A 20,217-nucleotide genomic window follows, 5' to 3' on the forward strand; every position below is an offset into this window, starting at 1 on the left:
GAAGAGTAGTGGGACTTGACGGAACTCACCTTTGTTAAAATGTCTACTTTAACTGTCATGTCCAGTGTAGCCATCACGTGAAGTCGAAAGACCTGACTGATGGTGTGGTTAGGCAAAGTAGCGGGCCTTGGTCGAACTCACCTTTGTTAAAATGTCTACTTCTGTCATCATGTCGGGTGTAGCCATCACGTAAAGTCGAACCACCTGACTGATGGTGTGGTTAGGAAGAGTAGCGGGACTCCTCGTCATATTGGCTAGTGCCGTGCTCCAATCCTCTGAAACAAACAAGAATCAAACAAATAGATACAAATGCATGTCTATAGACAATGCTTTATGTGCACGTTTGGCACATGCCATAATGTTGATGATACTAGATCTTCTAAAGTTAAAAGCACGTCAGAGAGAAAAACAAATAATAATAATTCTAATTTTGTTTATACATGTATAATCAAAAATAAATTTCACTTGAATAGATCTGAAAATTTTTTGCTATTTCAAACAAAAATACTAAGTTTTAGACACAAAAACCCCCCAACTTTATATGACACTTTTCAGCAGACAGGACAACACATACCACAGCCTTTGGCATACCAGTTGTAGAGAACTGGTTGGGATAAAAAAAAAAAAAACCCACAATCAGAGTATGGGTCCACCAAGGAGGTTTGATCCTGTGACTGAAGAATTTCATCAGGCGAGTACTCCACTGACAGTTAGTGGGCCGTTTAAGAAGAAGAAATGTTTTATTTAACAACGCACTCAACACATTTTATTTACGGTTATATGGCATCAGACATATGGTTAAGGACCATACAGATATTGAGAGAAGAAACCCGCTATTACCAATCATGGGCTACTCTTTCCGATTAGCAGCAAGGGATCTTTTATATGCACCATCCCACAGACGGGGTAGTACATACCACGGCCTTTGATATACCAGTTGTGGTGCACTGGCTGGAATGAGAAATAGCACAATGGGGCCACCGACGGGGATCGATCTCACACTGACCGCGCATCGAGCGAGTGCTATACCACTGGGCTACGTCCCACCGTTTAAAGTACACTTCACAAATACATCCCAGTCAATTGTTAGGATATGTGACACGACAAAATGCTTTAACTGATTACAAAAATAAGCTTCACTCTAGTCAAGGTTAAAAAACCCACTTTAGTTGTAGAATACCAGAAGAATATTTGCAATCAAATGAATTTTACTTGACTAGATCAGAATTTCTTTTATCTGTTTCAAGCACAAATACTAACTTTTAGACACAAACAAGATATATTGTATGCGACTTTAATGTTTGAAAAGATATATGACTGCCCAGTCAAGATAAAGAGGAGAAGGAAATGTCCATACCTTTGTTTACGTTAATGAACGGTCCCTCTAGTTCAAGAAGGCTGTGAGCGAACTCCGGACCTCGTAGGTACGCCGGCTGGTGTAACTGAATGGTACTTCCGAGTGATGGTTCACTTTCCAGGGCTGTCCACCAGTCGCCTGGGTTAGACGTACCAGCTGAAACAGCAGTTAAAAATTAATGTTTATTTTAGCGTGATTTATTCCCATCCTTGAAACTCATACACATACAAAGGTGTTTGACAATGTTTCTGAAATCATACACATACATACTGTCAGGTTTTTGACAATGTTTCTAAAATCATACACATACACATGTGGTGGGGTGGGGGGGGTGGGGTGGGTGGGTGGGTGGGGAGCAGGACATAGACCAGTAATAAAGCGCTTGCTTGACCCATTGGACTATTTCTCGCTCCAGCCAGTGCATCACGACTGATACATCAAAGGCTGTGGTATGTGCTATCCTACCTGTGGGATGGTGCATATAAAAGATTCCTTGCTACTACTATTGAAAAATGTTTGTGGGTTTCCTCTCTAAGACTTTATGTCAGAATTACAAAATGTTTGACATCCAATAGCCGATGATTAATAAATTAATACGCTCTAGTGGTGTCGTTAAAACAAAACAAACGTACACAGGTTTTTCACAATGTTTCTAGAATTTCAAGTTTCAATATTTGATTAAATTATCTGATTTAAGGCTAACTGGTGCTGGCTTTGTATTCTAATGTCAGGACTCGAAATTGGCAAAGAAGAGAAAAAGGTCATATGGCCTTGACTGAATGAGATGTTTTGAGGGCATTAGGGCCAAAAGGCAAACAAGGCAAACTTCATGCCATAGCCCACAATGATTTTACAATATTGTAGCGCTACAATAGCTTCGAAAATGACGGGTCCTGGTATTCCACAATTCTGCAATAACAGGACACTTTTGTTTTCTAAGTGTCCTACCACAGCAACTGTCACAAAGAGAATTAATTCTAATTATTACCGATTGATGAGTCACCAAGCCCAGATCTGGAAGCCGTGTCGTTGTCCTCTGGGAAATAGCCGTGTGCGATCTTCGACAGTTTGTTCTCCAGCTCACGCTTCGCCCTCAACAGATTCTGTATTTCATATTCTTTGTTTTCACGGAATATCTGAAACATATATTCACATATATTAATTGATGAATGAATGAATGAATGAATGAATGAATGAATGAATGAATGAATGAATGAATGAAGTATTTCTACCACTGTAAAGTTTTTTATTTTTATTTATTGCCCCAGATATTTATATGTTGATAATGTCAGGGTTGGGGCCCTGAAATCATTATCTTACAATAGAAAGAAAGAAAGAAATGTTTTATTTAACGACGCACTCAACACATTTTATTTACGGTTATATGGCATCAGACATATGGTTAAGGATCACACAGATTTTGAGAGGAAACCCGCTGTCGCCACAGAGGCTACTATTTCATGACAGGCAGCAAGGGATCTTTTATTTGCGCTTCCCACAGGCAGGATAACACAAACCATGGCCTTTGTTGAACCAGTTATGGATCACTGGTCAGTGCAAATGGTTAACACCTACCCATTAAGCCTTGCGGAGCACTCACTCAGGGTTTGGAGTTGGTATCTGGATTAAAAAACCAATGCCCCGACTGAGATCCGAACCCAGTACCTACCAGCCTGTAGACCGATGGCTAACCACGACGCCACCGAGGCCGGTATCTATGTTACAATAGATACATAAATATAAAGTGCATTCAATAAAATTACTAGTTAATTGAAACAGTCAAATTTGGAGCACAAAAATTAATAACAGAATAAATATATGATGAAAGAGAATTTAAAGAAAAGAAGAAAAGAAAAATCCATATTTCCAAATATAGAAAACAAACATTATTGGCTCAACGACTGTAAATTACCTTGAACTGACGCTGTACTTTGTCTCTGTCACTTTCAAACGCCGCAGCCCTAGCCATCGCCTGCTTCTCGACATTCAGACACGCCTCCTTCTCGTTCCTCAGCTTCATGCACGTGTTCTGCATGGCCAGGAGCTCGGCCCGCATTCGTTTGTTCTCCATCTCCAACTTCTGTTCCTTCTTCTGCATGCTGGCGATTTCCTGCTCTTTGTCCAGCCGGTACAAGTCGAAGTCTTTTTTAATCTGCTCGGCCTCTGGGTTCTCCAAGTCGAACGAGAGGGCCGACCTGAGACTCCCACCCTTTGGTTTCCTGCGTTCGGAACCGACGCTACGCAGGCCGAGTTTTCCTCGAGGTTTCATCTCGATGGGAATTCTCTTGAGGACTCCATTTCCATCGAGGTCACTCCCCAAGATGTCGTCGTCATCTTGGGAACGGAGAAATGATCCTCCTGTTCCCATGGTCAAAGGGTTATAACATCCACTCTAACTCATCTGTGAAAAAAAATGTAGATATGATAAATTAAAATCAAGCAATTATAAATTAAAATAACGCAATTATAAATTAAAATAATGCAATTACAAAAATGCTTTCATAGACTGACCCCCACCCCTCTACAAAGAGATATGATATATTAATAACAAATTTGCTTGGTTAGGATTAGAATAGATACTAAGATAACCTTCCTGGTACTAGAACACATCAGCACCTACGTATATAACCAAAACATTATTGAAGGTGGTCCTGTCAGGTTTCTTCATGTAGTGTGTGTATTAGTGATTAATATGTGAAAAGTTTGTTATCAGCTAACTCAAACATGATTGATGTAAAGGTATTCAACATAAAACATAGGATTGTTGTACATATTAGAGTGGGAATCTTTGACTACTGTTTGATATAGGTACAGATTATGTAGTTTTGATATAGTTTTCTTTGGCCATACCGGCCTCGGTGGCATCATGGTTAGGCCATCGGTCTACAGGCTGGTAGGTACTGGGTTCAGATCCCAGTCGAGGCATGGGATTTTTAATCCAGATACCGACTCCAAACCCTGAGTGAAAAAAAAAAAAGCCAATGTCATATATCAGTGTGAAACAGCATATAACGAAATTAACAATTATTGGTTTCAGTGATGAATAAAACTGTGAAAACAGACACGACCATTAAAAATGACTAACGTAAATGTTTCAACACAAATAATTTCCAACTGCTCATCTTTGAAACAAAGACTATAGGCATGTGTAATTAATGACATTTCTAAATAGATGAAATTAAAAAATATAAATTATTGCATTCATTGTACTATGCCTAATAATAATAATTAAAACAACTGTGAAATAAGAAAGATTTATATCGTAATAGTATATTGTACATAATGTTTTAAATAAAGTTTATTATGTTTTAAAATGTATTAATAAATTACATTAAATCTTTGTTATTTTTCCTAGAGTAAAGTATAACTAAATTAATTAATAAAAGAAATCGTCAGTGGATCGCTGGAACACATCGCAGGTAGGCGCACATGAGACGCATCCGTCTGCGTTGAGTCTGTGCCGGGCATAAGAATAAGAATAATTTATTTGCATATGGGGCAAGACGTAGCCCACTGGTACAGCGCTCGCTCGATGCGCGGTCGGTGTGGGATCGATCCCCGTCAGTGGGCCCATTTGGCTATTTCTCGTTCCAGCCAGTGCACCATGACTGGTATATCAAAGGCTGTGGTATGTACTACCCTGTCTGTGGGATGGTGCATATAAAAGATCCCTTACTGCTAATCGAAAAGAGTAGCCCATGAAGTTTCCTCTCTCAATATCTGTGTGGTCCTTAACCATATGTCTGATGCCATATTTAACTGTAAATAAAATGTGTTGAGTGCGTCGTTAAATAAAAATTTCTTTTTTTATTTGTTTTATTTGCATAACACCTGTATATTGGCAGAGCAAAAACAACATAATATACATTTATCTACAGTAACAATAACATAAATATACATGTATGTACAAAATGTATGTATGATTTTATTCAATTTTAAACAGTAAAAAAAAGGTTTTGATGGGGGGGGGGCATGGATCTGTGCCCCCCCCACCCCCTCACTATGCCACTTGCTCTCATACAGTCAGAATACTCTGCCCATCTTTCGCACGACCCTCACAAGAACCCCCTGACCACAGATACCCCCAAACAATGCCGATGGTGCTATGGATATGTTATATATTAAATACTTAAAATAGTATTATAAAATAACCATACTCCATACTTCATAGGCATAGCACACACACACAAACACACACACACACAGTGACACACACACCCGCCCAGGACTTTTCTTTGGCACTGTCAGGTATAAAGAACATTATAAATACTTATAATAAATAGAGTTAGGGTTAGTATTAGTTGCAGTGCCAAAGGAAAGTCCTTCCGATGTTGATTGCTATGCTGTAAGATGTTTACCTTGAACTACTGCGTAGGCCTACTCAGGCTACTGTCACTTATTGTGTCCCTGATCCCCACCTCATTCCATCTTATTGAGATTCAAATTTCAAACGAAGCAATAAAAAACTGGAACTGACAGCCGCATTGATGAATAAATTACCTTCTATATTCATAAATTTGGGGTGTACTTTCCCTTGCTACAATCGGAGACATGAAAAAACAAGACGTTTTATTTATTTTATTGACAAAACAAAAACATTCCGGAAGTTGATAGAAGGGAGATAATTTACATCAAGAGTGTACTTCTTATGAAAGTTAAAAACACAATCTTGGAGTGAAATGGTTTGATCTCAGATTAATACTAAGTTTGTATCTGTATTTTAATTTGATACATTTAAAAATTATATAGTTTGTTATTATTATTGAAGTGAAAATATACAACATTACAAAATCTCAGGAATATATGCTGCGGTGAGAGGGTTTTTTGACCGTTTTCCAGACTGGCGAGCGACATTTTTTCTTGGGGGAGGGGGGGGGGGGGGTTATTTACTATTTAGCTCAGACGATTGAGTGCTCGCTTGAGGTGTTTGGATCGCAGGATCGAACCACCTTGGTGGATCCATTCAGCTGATTGGTTTTTTCACGTTCCAACCAGTGCACCACAACTGGACAAGGGCTGTGGTATGTGCTTTCCTGTCTGTGGGAAAGTGCTTATAAAAGATCCCTTGCTGCATTATGATTAGAAAAAAATGTAGCAGGTTTTCTTTGATCAATTGATGACTACGAGTCAGAATTACCAAATGTTTGACATCCCATAGCCGATGATCAATTAATCGATGTGCTCCAGTGGTGTCGTTAAACAAAACAAACTTCTCTTTTTTTTCTTGGGGTGGGGGTGGGGGTGAATCATAATGCTCCCCCAGAAATTATATTTGAAAAAACCCAAAATGAAGATTCACTTCTTGTGGGTGTTCGACCTTCCCCTCCCCTCCCCGACCCTCCCATAAAATATAATTTTTTCGTACGTACAAAATTATTTGAAGACAAAATCTAGTTTGGGCTTCTTACAAATATTAAGATGACCAGAAACACCTTGAATATACAGACACTGATATTGTAAACAAGAAAATGTATTTAATATGTAAGTTTAATCGTAGAAATATTTTATTAATTGGAAACATCTTACAATGTAGCAAACTCAGGAATGTCCCTTTAAATAAAACATTTCCTTCATTCACTAGCTGTCTGGCATGGCAATAGTAGTTATTTACTAGCCCAACATTGAATATTACTAGCCATGGGAGTGGGGCTACCATAATCTAGAAGCTCTGTCTGGCATGGTAATATTAGTTATTTACTAGCCCAACATTGAATATTACTAGCCATGGGAGTGGGGCTACCATGATCTAGAAGCTCTGTCTGGCATGGTAATATTAGTTATTTACTAGCCCAACATTGAATATCACTAGCCATGGGAGTGGGGCTACCACAATCTAGAAGCCCTGTCTGGCATGGTAATATTAGTTATTTACTAGCCCAACATTGAATATCACTAGCCATGGGAGTGGGGCTACCACAATCTAGAAGCCCTGTCTGGCATGGTAATATTAGTTATTTACTAGCCCAACATTGAATATCACTAGCCATGGGAGTGGGGCTACCACAATCTAGAAGCCCTGTCTGGCATGGCAATTGTAGTTATTTACTAGCCCAACATTGAATATCACTAGCCATGGGAGTGGGGCTACCATAATCTAGAAGCCCTGGTGTAATGCTGAACTCTTGAATGAGGGTTGTTAGTTCAAATACACACAGTGATGATTACATTCATTTCAAAATGTATGTTTATTGTAAAATGTTTTGTTGTAATTAACTTTTTTCTTTCTTTATTATTTCAGCTAGTTATTGTCTACAGATAGCTTGGGTGTGTTAATTAACAGTGTGAACAACCATCAATCAGCAAAAAACATGAAACTGGTACGTAGAGTGTATTACAAAATTTATAAGAAATGATTGCCTTCTTTACTTTGTAAATCATACATGTAGATCTATGTTTTGTATTTATAAAACCAAAAAACACCAACAAACCCTGCTGATTGTTAAAATAGTGTGCTGGGGTGTAAATCATATGTCAGAAGCAGGGCTAGTTCGGAGTGAGCAAAACAATTCGCCAAATTGTCTTATAAAGTTCAAAAATTACAGAAATTGTCTGTTATTTTCTAAAAAAATGTCAGTATTACATGAAATTATCTTGCCAAATTAAAATAAAATTTGCCAACTGCTTTCAAAATTCACAATTGGCGAATTTGGCGAGTGCCAGAGCTAGCCCTGAGAAGTGGAGGGATTTGTGGGGGAGACTGCTTTGCGTTGGCCCCCCCCCAAAAAAAAACGAAGTTGAGATGAATAGAATATTAGGTTTTGAGCCCCCCATTTTAAAAGACAATTTAACATATGCAATTTAAAATTTACTAGCCACGATTAAAAATTCACTAGCCCTACTTTACTTTAAGTTATTACATTTGTACTAGATAATAGCAAAAATCAGATGCCACCTAAATAGAGAGTGAAATATACAGAGTTCGACAAATCCGCTAGCCCGACGCCCGTGGCTAGTGGTTTTTAAGTTCGGGCTAGTGAGAAACGCAAAACCACTAGCCCTGTGGGCTAGTGGTTTCCCACCCCCTCTCCTTATCGCTCGATCGTGTTTTTGTTTTTGTTTTTGTTTTTTTTCTTTTTCTCTCGGCTGAAATTTCGTTTAATAAATTTGATTGTGACGTTTGTCATAGATTAATATCAACAACATCATCAGTATATAATAATAATCCACTTGAACTAGGTCTGCAAACTGCAGTAACCTGCTATCTCTACATCGTTACGGTTACAGAATGCATTGTTTACTTTTCCCTTTCAAGTTTTTGGCACAGGAAATCAAGTCTAATGACATGCGTGTTTTGATTGGTTGGACACGTCAAGTGGTCGTTAATCTCGCACATAATTATGTTTTAGGCTAACTTGGAAATTACCAATCGCGACGACAGGTTAATCTCAGTCAAGTAAACCCCAGTCATGCTTTGAATTTCAGTGTTTGTTTTATTTACCTATTGTTTTCTAATTTAACACTTTGCTTACATATGGTTATCGGCAACCAGGAAAACAATTTACTTTAATGGTAACCGCACATGCAATGACTCGGCTTGGGCTATTACATTTGGATAATGTCTCACAGCTGCCGATACAAGATAATACCTTTTTTGTTCATCAATTAACAACGGATTAGATGTCGCCGTTCTATTCTTTTGATATCGGTCTGACATGGGATAATGCCCTGTATTTGAGCAATTGGCAGTACTGTTCCTGGCGACATGAATAGTAGGCCGCAAAAGCATAACCCACTACCAAATACACTCAACCATCTATTACCGTGTGTCACACTGTCGTACCCTCATTTAAATTTAATTATTTTGATAGTGGTTTTAGATACCAACCATGAGTTTAATCAATTATTTTTCCCCGGGAGTGGGCAAAAGCGAAAACGGGACAATAACGATGGATCACACTGGACAAAAGACCAAACGTACAACACGACAAAACTGAAAGTTAAAACATAATTTAAGTGTTTGTTTCATTTTACTGTTATACTCGTAAATGTGTAATCTTACAAAAATTAGATAAAAATCCAGTTATAATTGATCAAGAATTTGGGCTAGTGCTTTATCTTGGTGGGTTAGTGGTTTTCACAAAACCACTAGCCCTGTGGCTAGTGACTTTTCAAAATATTTGTCATACTCTGAAATATAGCGTAAAAAAACATAACATTTTGGGTGGGGGTTGGGGACAGGATATTTATATTTACAAAATAGACAACTGCAACATTTGACAAAAAAAATTCACTAGCCATTGGGTATGGCAATAGTAGTTATTTACTAGCCCAACATTGAATATCATTAGCCATGGGAGTGGGGCTACCATACTCTAGAAGCTCTGTCTGGCATGGTAATAGTAGTTATTTGCTAGCCCAACATTGAATATCATTAGCCATGGGAGTGGGGCTACCATACTCTAGAAGCTCTGTCTGGCATGGTAATAGTAGTTATTTACTAGCCCAACATTGAATATCGTTAGCCATGGGAGTGGGGCTACCATACTCTAGAAGCTCTGTCTGGCATGGTAATATTAGTTATTTACTAGCCCAACTTTGAATATCATTAGCCATGGGAGTGGGGCTACCATACTCTAGAAGCTCTGTCTGGCATGGTAATATTAGTTATTTACTAGCCCAACATTGAATATCGTTAGCCATGGGAGTGGGGCTACCATACTCTAGAAGCTCTGTCTGGCATGGTAATATTAGTTATTTACTAGCCCAACATTGAATATCATTAGCCATGGGAGTGGGGCTACCATACTCTAGAAGCTCTGTCTGGCATGGTAATATTAGTTATTTACTAGCCCAACATTGAATATCGTTAGCCATGGGAGTGGGGCTACCATAATCTAGAAGCTCTGTCTGGCATGGTAATATTAGTTATTTACTAGCCCAACATTGAATATCACTAGCCATGGGAGTGGGGCTACCATACTCTAGAAGCCCTGTCTGGCATGGTAATATTAGTTATTTACTAGCCCAACATTGAATATCGTTAGCCATGGGAGTGGGGCTACCATACTCTAGAAGCTCTGTCTGGCATGGTAATATTAGTTATTTACTAGCCCAACATTGAATATCGTTAGCCATGGGAGTGTTGGGCTACCATACTCTAAAAAGCTCTGTCTGGCATGGTAATATTAGTTATTTACTAGCCCAACATTGAATATCGCTTTAGCCATTGGGAGTGGGGCTACCATACTCTAGAAGCTCTGTCTGGCATGTGTAATACAAAGTTATTTACTAGCCCTTTACATTGTAAATATCATTAGCCATGTTTTGTATTTATAAAACCAAAATACTCTAGAAGCTCTGTCTGGCATTGTTATAATAGTTATTTACTGGGGCCCAACTTTGAATATCATTAGCATGGGAGTCGGGGGCAAAACAATTCGCCAAATACTCTTAGAAGTTCTACACTGTCTGGCATGGTAAAAAATATTAGTTACATGAAATTACTAGCCCAAAATTGAACTGCTTTATTCACAATTAGCCATGGGAGTGCCAGGGCTACCAGTGGAGGGACTCTAGAAGACTGCTGTCGTTGGCATGGTTAATATTAGTTATTTTACTAGCCCAACTTTGAATATCATTAGCCATGGGATTTAAAATTTACTACCATTAAAACTCTAGAAGCTCTGTCTGGCATGGTTATATTAGTACAATTTACTAGCCACCTAAATAGAGAGTGAAATATCGTTAGCCATGGGAGTGGGGACAGGATACCATATTTACAAAATAGAAGCAACTCTGACCAAAAAAATTCACTAGCCATTGGGTGTGGCAATAGTAGTTATTTACTAGCCCAACATTGAATATCATTAGCCATGGGAGTGGGGCTACCATACTCTAGAAGCTCTGTCTGGCATGGCAATAGTAGTTATTTACTAGCCCAACTTTGAATATCATTAGCCATGGGAGTGGGGCTACCATACTCTACAAGCTCTGTCTGGCATGGTAATAGTAGTTATTTACTAGCCCAACATTGAATATCATTAGCCATGGGAGTGGGGCTACCACAATCTAGAAGCCCTGGTTAACCCTTTCATGGCCTGACAGTGCACTGTATGCCACTATTAGTTTTGATATTACAAAAAAGCTCGGTCAGTGTTGTCGTTTCAGCGCAGACGATTTTCAGTGATACCTACAGCTAATTGTTTTTGTTTTTGTCCTGTACAGATGTGTCTGTCGAGCAATCCCAGCAAGCCATGCTTCGTGCTGTACTTCAAAGGTGTCACCTTGATGTTGGACTGCGGACTGGATATCGCACAAATTCAGCATTATCTCCCCTTGCCTGTTGTGCCAGGGTAAGCATAAATTTAGTTTCTCTCAATTCAGAAACATATCACATCCCAAAACAACATTATGATTTATTTAAAGTCTGTTAGACAGAGGTGGTGAATTTGAAAGATTTGAGTGAATTATGGGTCCGTTTTCAAAGAGGATTCAGTGGCCCATTTAGGCCTGTATTATAACATTAACCGCTCGACTATAGACAACCACGCTACTCGTGTGGAAACACTACCACTGAAAACCACCGCACCACAGAGTGTACACAACATGCACACAGAAACGGGATTAAAACACCAGACAGCTATCACATATCCGTGTAATTTAAATATAAAAGCATCTGGTCAGGTCATACCATTAATGTTGAACTCTGTTTTGGTTCTATTGAATGGATGGATATTTATATGTTTTTTAAAGTGTAACATTAATTTATTACTGATATTTCTTAATTATTTTAAATTAATTAAACATTTATTTTTGCGTACGATTATTTTATCAAATTGTCATCACAGGCAAATTTTAAATTATAATGTGGTTTTTTCAGGTCTCAGATGTCAAAAATCAGAAGCTGGAATCCTGGGGTGGACAAGAAATCAAAACTAGGAGAAGATGTTGTAAGATCAATGAGTATTTTATTACGGTCAAACACAGTCACTTTTCACACCCTTGTTTTGTCATATCATATGGGTATTTTCTTTTATATGATATATTTGACGATTGGTCTTTTTTTTTATATTTCTTTCATCTTTTAAAAAAACCCTTAATATTTCATTAACACCCCCCCCCCCCCCCCCCCCCCCCCAAAAAAAAAAAACAACAACAACCAAACAACAACAACCCAACATGCCAACATGTAAATGACATTGTCTGCTCAGCATACAATGTAGACCTCGGAATTATTTTGCTTGTTATTGATTTTGACGGGTCAAGGTTAGTAGACCCAATGTTAGTAGACCTGTTTTTATTTAATGTGGCGAAGGACTAATAATATAGCTAATTTTGAATTTGAATAGCGTCAGTATTCCAATGATGTCACTTTGTATCTTCTTATAACAATAACTGGGTGCATTACGTTTTCCATTTTCACAATCCTGAAGAAATTGTAGTGCTACATTCCTATTCAATATTTTTGTTTAAAAATTACTAAAGCACCTGACTGTGTTTGATAAAAAGTTTGTAATAAAAAAATTGTACGCACTATGGATTTGAAGTGTGAAATTATGTTAATATAGGATATATTTATTGTGTTTAAAGTTAAAATAAAGGTGTGAAAAGTGACTGTAATTGACCTTAGAAAACTAAATCTTATAGTTTGATTACACATGCCACATGTTAGAACATAATTGTTTTTCTGTAATTGTTTCAATTTAATAGATAATTTGGCTAAATTTTCAGCTCATGCAGACTTAGCCAGCGAGTACCTACCAGTAATTGTTGGTTGAAATACTTCACCATCAGGTTTGTCTATTATTTGGTGGTGGGACGTAACCAGCAAGTACCTACCAGTAATTGTTGGTTGAAATACTTCACCACCAGGCTTGTCTATTATTTGGTGGTGGGACGTAACCAGCGAGTACCTACCAGTAATTGTTGGTTGAAATACTTCACCACCAGGCTTGTCTATTATTTGGTGGCAAGATATAACCAGCGAGTACCTACCAGTAATTGTTGGTTGAAATACTTCACCACCAGGCTTGTCTATTATTTGGTGGCAAGACGTAACCAGCGAGTACCTACCAGTAATTGTTGGTTGAAATACTTCACCACCAGGCTTGTCTATTATTTGGTGGTGGGATGTAACCAGCGAGTACCTACCAGTAATTGTTGGTTGAAATACTTCACCACCAGGCTTGTCTATTATTTGGTGGCAAGACGTAGCCAGCGAGTACCTACCAGTAATTGTTGGTTGAAATACTTCACCACCAGGCTTGTCTATTATTTGGTGGCAAGACGTAGCCAGCGAGTACCTACCAGTAATTGTTGGTTGAAATACTTCACCACCAGGCTTGTCTATTATTTGGTGGCAAGACGTAACCAGCGAGTACCTACCAGTAATTGTTGGTTGAAATACTTCACCACCAGGCTTGTCTATTATTTGGTGGTGGGACGTAGCCAGTGAGTACCTACCAGTAATTGTTGGTTGAAATACTTCACCACCAGGCTTGTCTATTATTGGTGGTGGGACGTAACCAGTGAGTACCTACCAGTAATTGTTGGTTGAAATACTTCACCACCAGGCTTGTCTATTTTTGGTGGTGGGACGTAACCAGCGAGTACCTACCAGTAATTGTTGGTTGAAATACTTCACCACCAGGCTTGTCTATTATTTGGTGGTGGGACGTAACCAGCGAGTACCTACCAGTAATTGTTGGTTGAAATACTTCACCACCAGGCTTGTCTATTATTTGGTGGTGGGACGTAACCAGCGAGTACCTTACCAGTAATTGTTGGTTGAAATACTTCACCACCAGGCTTGTCTATTATTTGGTGGTGGGACGTAACCAGCGAGTACCTACCAGTAATTGTTGGTTGAAATACTTCACCACCAGACTTGTCTATTATTTGGTGGTGGGACGTAACCAGCGAGTACCTACCAGTAATTGTTGGTTGAAATACTTCACCACCAGGCTTGTCTATTATTTGGTGGTGGGACGTAACCAGCGAGTACCTACCAGTAATTGTTGGTTGAAATACTTCACCACCAGGCTTGTCTATTATTTGGTGGTGGGACGTAACCAGCGAGTACCTACCAGTAATTGTTGGTTGAAATACTTCACCACCAGGCTTGTCTATTATTTGGTGGTGGGACGTAACCAGCGAGTACCTACCAGTAATTGTTGGTTGCACCACCAGGCTTGTCTATTATTTGGTGGTGGGACGTAACCAGCGAGTACCTACCAGTAATTGTTGGTTGAAATACTTCACCACCAGGCTTGTCTATTATTTGGTGGTGGGACGTAACCAGCGAGTACCTACCAGTAATTGTTGGTTGAAATACTTCACCACCAGGCTTGTCTATTATTTGGTGGTGGGACGTAACCAGCGAGTACCTACCAGTAATTGTTGGTTGAAATACTTCACCACCAGGCTTGTCTATTATTGGTGGTGGGACGTAACCAGCGAGTACCTACCAGTAATTGTTGGTTGAAATACTTCACCACCAGGCTTGTCTATTATTTGGTGGTGGGACGTAACCAGCGAGTACCTACCAGTAATTGTTGGTTGAAATACTTCACCACCAGGCTTGTCTATTATTTGGTGGTGGGACGTAACCAGCGAGTACCTACCAGTAATTGTTGGTTGAAATACTTCACCACCAGGCTTGTCTATTATTTGGTGGTGGGACGTAACCAGCGAGTACCTACCAGTAATTGTTGGTTGAAATACTTCACCACCAGGCTTGTCTATTATTTGGTGGTGGGACGTAACCAGCGAGTACCTACCAGTAATTGTTGGTTGAAATACTTCACCACCAGGCTTGTCTATTATTGGTGGTGGCAAGACGTAACCAGCGAGTACCTACCAGTAATTGTTGGTTGAAATACTTCACCACCAGGCTTGTCTATTATTTGGTGGTGGGACGTAACCAGCGAGTACCTACCAGTAATTGTTGGTTGAAATACTTCACCACCAGGCTTGTCTATTATTTGGTGGCAAGACGTAACCAGCGAGTACCTACCAGTAATTGTTGGTTGAAATACTTCACCACCAGGCTTGTCTATTATTTGGTGGCAAGACGTAGCCAGCGAGTACCTACCAGTAATTGTTGGTTGAAATACTTCACCACCAGGCTTGTCTATTATTTGGTGGCAAGACGTAACCAGCGAGTACCTACCAGTAATTGTTGGTTGAAATACTTCACCACCAGGCTTGTCTATTATTTGGTGGCAAGACGTAGCCAGCGAGTACCTACCAGTAATTGTTGGTTGAAATACTTCACCACCAGGCTTGTCTATTATTTGGTGGTGGCAAGACGTAACCAGCGAGTACCTACCAGTAATTGTTGGTTGAAATACTTCACCACCAGGCTTGTCTATTATTTGGTGGTGGGACGTAACCAGCGAGTACCTACCAGTAATTGTTGGTTGAAATACTTCACCACCAGGCTTGTCTATTATTTGGTGGCAAGACGTAACCAGCGAGTACCTACCAGTAATTGTTGGTTGAAATACTTCACCACCAGGCTTGTCTATTATTTGGTGGCAAGACGTAGCCAGCGAGTACCTACCAGTAATTGTTGGTTGAAATAGCCAGCTTGTCTATTATTTGGTGGCAAGACGTAACCAGCGAGTACCTACCAGTAATTGTTGGTTGAAATACTTCACCACCAGGCTTGTCTATTATTTGGTGGCAAGACGTAGCCAGCGAGTACCTACCAGTAATTGTTGGTTGAAATACTTCACCACCAGGCTTGTCTATTATTGGTGGTTGTACCTACCTAATTGTTGGTTGAAATACTTCACCACCAGGCTTGTCTATTATTTGGTGGCAAGACGTAACCAGCGAGTACCTACCAGTAATTGTTGGTTGAAATACTTCACCACCAGGCTTGTCTATTATTTGGTGGTGGGACGTAGCCAGCGAGTACCTACCAGTAAGAAATACTTCACCACCAGGCTTGTCTATTATTTGGTGGCAAGACGTAGCCAGCGAGTACCTACCAGTAATTGTTGGTTGAAATACTTCACCACCAGGTCTTAGCCAGCGAGTACCTACCAGTATTGTTGGTTGAAATACTTCACCACCAGGCTTGTCTATTATTTGGTGGTGGGACGTAACCAGCGAGTACCTACCAGTAATTGTTGGTTGAAATACTTCACCACCAGGCTTGTCTATTATTTGGTGGCAAGACGTAGCCAGCGAGTACCTACCAGTAATTGTTGGTTGAAATACTTCACCACCAGGCTTGTCTATTATTTGGTGGCAAGACGTAACCAGCGAGTACCTACCAGTAATTGTTGGTTGAAATACTTCACCACCAGGCTTGTCTATTATTTGGTGGCAAGACGTAGCCAGCGAGTACCTACCAGTAATTGTTGGTTGAAATACTTCACCACCAGGCTTGTCTATTATTTGGTGGCAAGACGTAACCAGCGAGTACCTACCAGTAATTGTTGGTTGAAATACTTCACCACCAGGCTTGTCTATTATTTGGTGGTGGGACGTAACCAGCGAGTACCTACCAGTAATTGTTGGTTGAAATACTTCACCACCAGGCTTGTCTATTATTTGGTGGCAAGACGTAACCAGCGAGTACCTACCAGTAATTGTTGGTTGAAATACTTCACCACCAGGCTTGTCTATTATTTGGTGGTGGGATGTAACCAGCGAGTACCTACCAGTAATTGTTGGTTGAAATACTTCACCACCAGGCTTGTCTATTATTTGGTGGCAAGACGTAGCCAGCGAGTACCTACCAGTAATTGTTGGTTGAAATACTTCACCACCAGGCTTGTCTATTATTTGGTGGCAAGACGTAGCCAGCGAGTACCTACCAGTAATTGTTGGTTGAAATACTTCACCACCAGGCTTGTCTATTATTTGGTGGCAAGACGTAACCAGCGAGTACCTACCAGTAATTGTTGGTTGAAATACTTCACCACCAGGCTTGTCTATTATTTGGTGGTGGGACGTAGCCAGTGAGTACCTACCAGTAATTGTTGGTTGAAATACTTCACCACCAGGCTTGTCTATTATTGGTGGTGGGACGTAACCAGCGAGTACCTACCAGTAATTGTTGGTTGAAATACTTCACCACCAGGCTTGTCTATTTTTGGTGGTGGGACGTAACCAGCGAGTACCTACCAGTAATTGTTGGTTGAAATACTTCACCACCAGGCTTGTCTATTATTTGGTGGTGGGACGTAACCAGCGAGTACCTACCAGTAATTGTTGGTTGAAATACTTCACCACCAGGCTTGTCTATTATTTGGTGGTGGGACGTAACCAGCGAGTACCTTCCAGTAATTGTTGGTTGAAATACTTCACCACCAGGCTTGTCTATTATTTGGTGGTGGGACGTAACCAGCGAGTACCTACCAGTAATTGTTGGTTGAAATACTTCACCACCAGACTTGTCTATTATTTGGTGGTGGGACGTAACCAGCGAGTACCTACCAGTAATTGTTGGTTGAAATACTTCACCACCAGACTTGTCTATTATTTGGTGGTGGGACGTAACCAGCGAGTACCTACCAGTAATTGTTGGTTGAAATACTTCACCACCAGGCTTGTCTATTATTTGGTGGTGGGACGTAACCAGCGACTACCTACCAGTAATTGTTGGTTGAAATACTTCACCACCAGGCTTGTCTATTATTTGGTGGTGGGACGTAACCAGCGAGTACCTACCAGTAATTGTTGGTTGAAATACTTCACCACCAGGCTTGTCTATTATTTGGTGGTGGGACGTAACCAGCGAGTACCTACCAGTAATTGTTGGTTGAAATACTTCACCACCAGGCTTGTCTATTATTTGGTGGTGGGACGTAACCAGCGAGTACCTACCAGTAATTGTTGGTTGAAATACTTCACCACCAGGCTTGTCTATTATTTGGTGGTGGGACGTAACCAGCGAGTACCTACCAGTAATTGTTGGTTGAAATACTTCACCACCAGGCTTGTCTATTATTGGTGGTGGGACGTAACCAGCGAGTACCTACCAGTAATTGTTGGTTGAAATACTTCACCACCAGGCTTGTCTATTATTGGTGGTGGGACGTAGCCAGCGAGTACCTACCAGTAATTGTTGGTTGAAATACTTCACCACCAGACTTGTCTATTATTTGGTGGTGGGACGTAACCAGCGAGTACCTACCAGTAATTGTTGGTTGAAATACTTCACCACCAGGCTTGTCTATTATTTGGTGGCAAGACGTAGCCAGCGAGTACCTACCAGTAATTGTTGGTTGAAATACTTCACCACCAGGCTTGTCTATTATTTGGTGGCAAGACGTAACCAGCGAGTACCTACCAGTAATTGTTGGTTGAAATACTTCACCACCAGGCTTGTCTATTATTTGGTGGCAAGACGTAGCCAGCGAGTACCTACCAGTAATTGTTGGTTGAAATACTTCACCACCAGGCTTGTCTATTATTTGGTGGCAAGACGTAACCAGCGAGTACCTACCAGTAATTGTTGGTTGAAATACTTCACCACCAGGCTTGTCTATTATTTGGTGGTGGGACGTAACAAGCGAGTACCTACCAGTAATTGTTGGTTGAAATACTTCACCACCAGGCTTGTCTATTATTTGGTGGCAAGACGTAACCAGCGAGTACCTACCAGTAATTGTTGGTTGAAATACTTCACCACCAGGCTTGTCTATTATTTGGTGGCAAGACGTAGCCAGCGAGTACCTACCAGTAATTGTTGGTTGAAATACTTCACCACCAGGCTTGTCTATTATTTGGTGGCAAGACGTAACCAGTGAGTACCTACCAGTAAATGTTGGTTGAAATACTTCACCACCAGGCTTGTCTATTATTTGGTGGTGGGATGTATCCAGTGGTAAAATGCTCATCTGATGCGCGGTCCATCTAGGATCGATCCCTGTCAGTGGGGCTATTTTTGCTATTTCTCATTTCAGCCAGTGCACCACAACTGGTATATCAAAAGCCGTTTTATATGCTGTCCTGTCTGTGGGATGGTACATATAAAAGATCCCATGCTACTAATGGAAAAATGTAGCGGGTTTCCTCTCTAAGACTATATGTCAAAATTACAAAAGGTATGACAACCAATTGCTGATGATTAATAAATCAATGTGCTCTAGTTGTGTCCTTTGTCTGTTATTTGTTTTATAGCTAATACTAACAGCCAGTGATTAAACAATGTTTCTGGAAGTGACAGTGAATAAGTGTACATTCCTTTCCTTTTTTTCCAGTGTCATGAGCTAAAAGAATGCGGAGGGCGTGTCTTTATAGATGGTCAGCCATATTTCTCCGTCCCAGAGGTCAGTTGAGTTTTAATTAAAAAGAATTATGTGTTTTTCATTTTTGTCTCACCATTACGAAGTAAAACGACAAGACTGACATATCCTCCTACAAAAATGTTTTTTGTCAATGATTTCAGTTTGGTTTGACGTAAGAAGAAAAGTAAATTAAAGAGTTTTGGAAATAATGAAAAAACCCACCTATTTTTTTTGTGTGCAATTGGCTCAGAAATATATAACTTTTAGTAAATTCCATAGTATGAAAAAAGGTGTTTCCTGTGGGAGGGAGTTTAGGTATTTCTTTTCTGAGTGGCGAAGAAGGTGCTAACTTTTGCACTTACGACAGTTACATGTAGCTCAAGTTTAAAGTTTCATGTTTAGCTCCATTTCTTACAAACATAAATCCTACATCAATGAAAATTGGTTTATAATTACATTTATGAATATTCATCTAATCCATTTTGAAAAAAAATAAAAATTTAGAAGATGAAAAATTTAATCATTCATTAAGATGAATTATGGATGCAACTATCATCAACACCAAATAAGTTTATGGTAGGCAAGTCATTTAATTCCACAAAATTCTTGTTTAGTCTTCAGTGTGGGGTTTTTTGTTTGTTTATTTTTTACCTCAAAAGAGGACATTACTCT

The 20,217-nt window shown here is 39.8% G+C and overlaps 2 protein-coding genes across 2 annotated transcripts in view; one reads left to right on the forward strand and one right to left on the reverse strand.

Moving 5' to 3' along the window:
* LOC121387533 (nephrocystin-3-like) overlaps positions 1 to 5,943 on the reverse strand; it is a 40,947-nt gene extending 35,004 nt beyond the window's left edge. Inside the window, exons 1-5 of the mRNA XM_041518686.1 lie at positions 5,716 to 5,943; positions 3,270 to 3,758; positions 2,346 to 2,493; positions 1,358 to 1,513; positions 142 to 275 (exon numbers count right to left, since the gene is read on the reverse strand). Coding sequence (XP_041374620.1) covers positions 142 to 275; positions 1,358 to 1,513; positions 2,346 to 2,493; positions 3,270 to 3,725 — 894 coding nt within the window. The 5' untranslated portion in view covers positions 3,726 to 3,758; positions 5,716 to 5,943. The remainder of the gene's footprint in view (positions 1 to 141; positions 276 to 1,357; positions 1,514 to 2,345; positions 2,494 to 3,269; positions 3,759 to 5,715) is intronic.
* A 59-nt stretch (positions 5,944 to 6,002) lies between these two features.
* LOC121387173 (integrator complex subunit 9-like) lies at positions 6,003 to 19,596 on the forward strand. The gene is made up of 5 exons (XM_041518199.1): positions 6,003 to 6,062; positions 7,596 to 7,674; positions 11,522 to 11,649; positions 12,177 to 12,246; positions 19,519 to 19,596. Exons 2-5 carry the CDS (start codon positions 7,666 to 7,668, stop codon positions 19,594 to 19,596), a joined length of 285 nt encoding a protein of 94 aa, XP_041374133.1. The 5' UTR covers positions 6,003 to 6,062; positions 7,596 to 7,665.
* The last annotated feature ends 621 nt before the right edge of the window (positions 19,597 to 20,217 follow it).

This window comes from Gigantopelta aegis, chromosome 13, assembly GCF_016097555.1.
Source record: "Gigantopelta aegis isolate Gae_Host chromosome 13, Gae_host_genome, whole genome shotgun sequence".
NCBI classification, from domain to species: Eukaryota; Metazoa; Mollusca; class Gastropoda; order Neomphalida; family Peltospiridae; genus Gigantopelta; species Gigantopelta aegis.

Coding starts and splice junctions, on each gene's coding strand:
- LOC121387173 (XM_041518199.1), top strand. Junction 11,650..12,176: donor CCCTTGCCTGTTGTGCCAGG/GTAAGCATAAAT, acceptor TGGTTTTTTCAG/GTCTCAGATGTCAAAAATCA. Junction 12,247..19,518: donor CAAAACTAGGAGAAGATGTT/GTAAGATCAATG, acceptor CTTTTTTTCCAG/TGTCATGAGCTAAAAGAATG.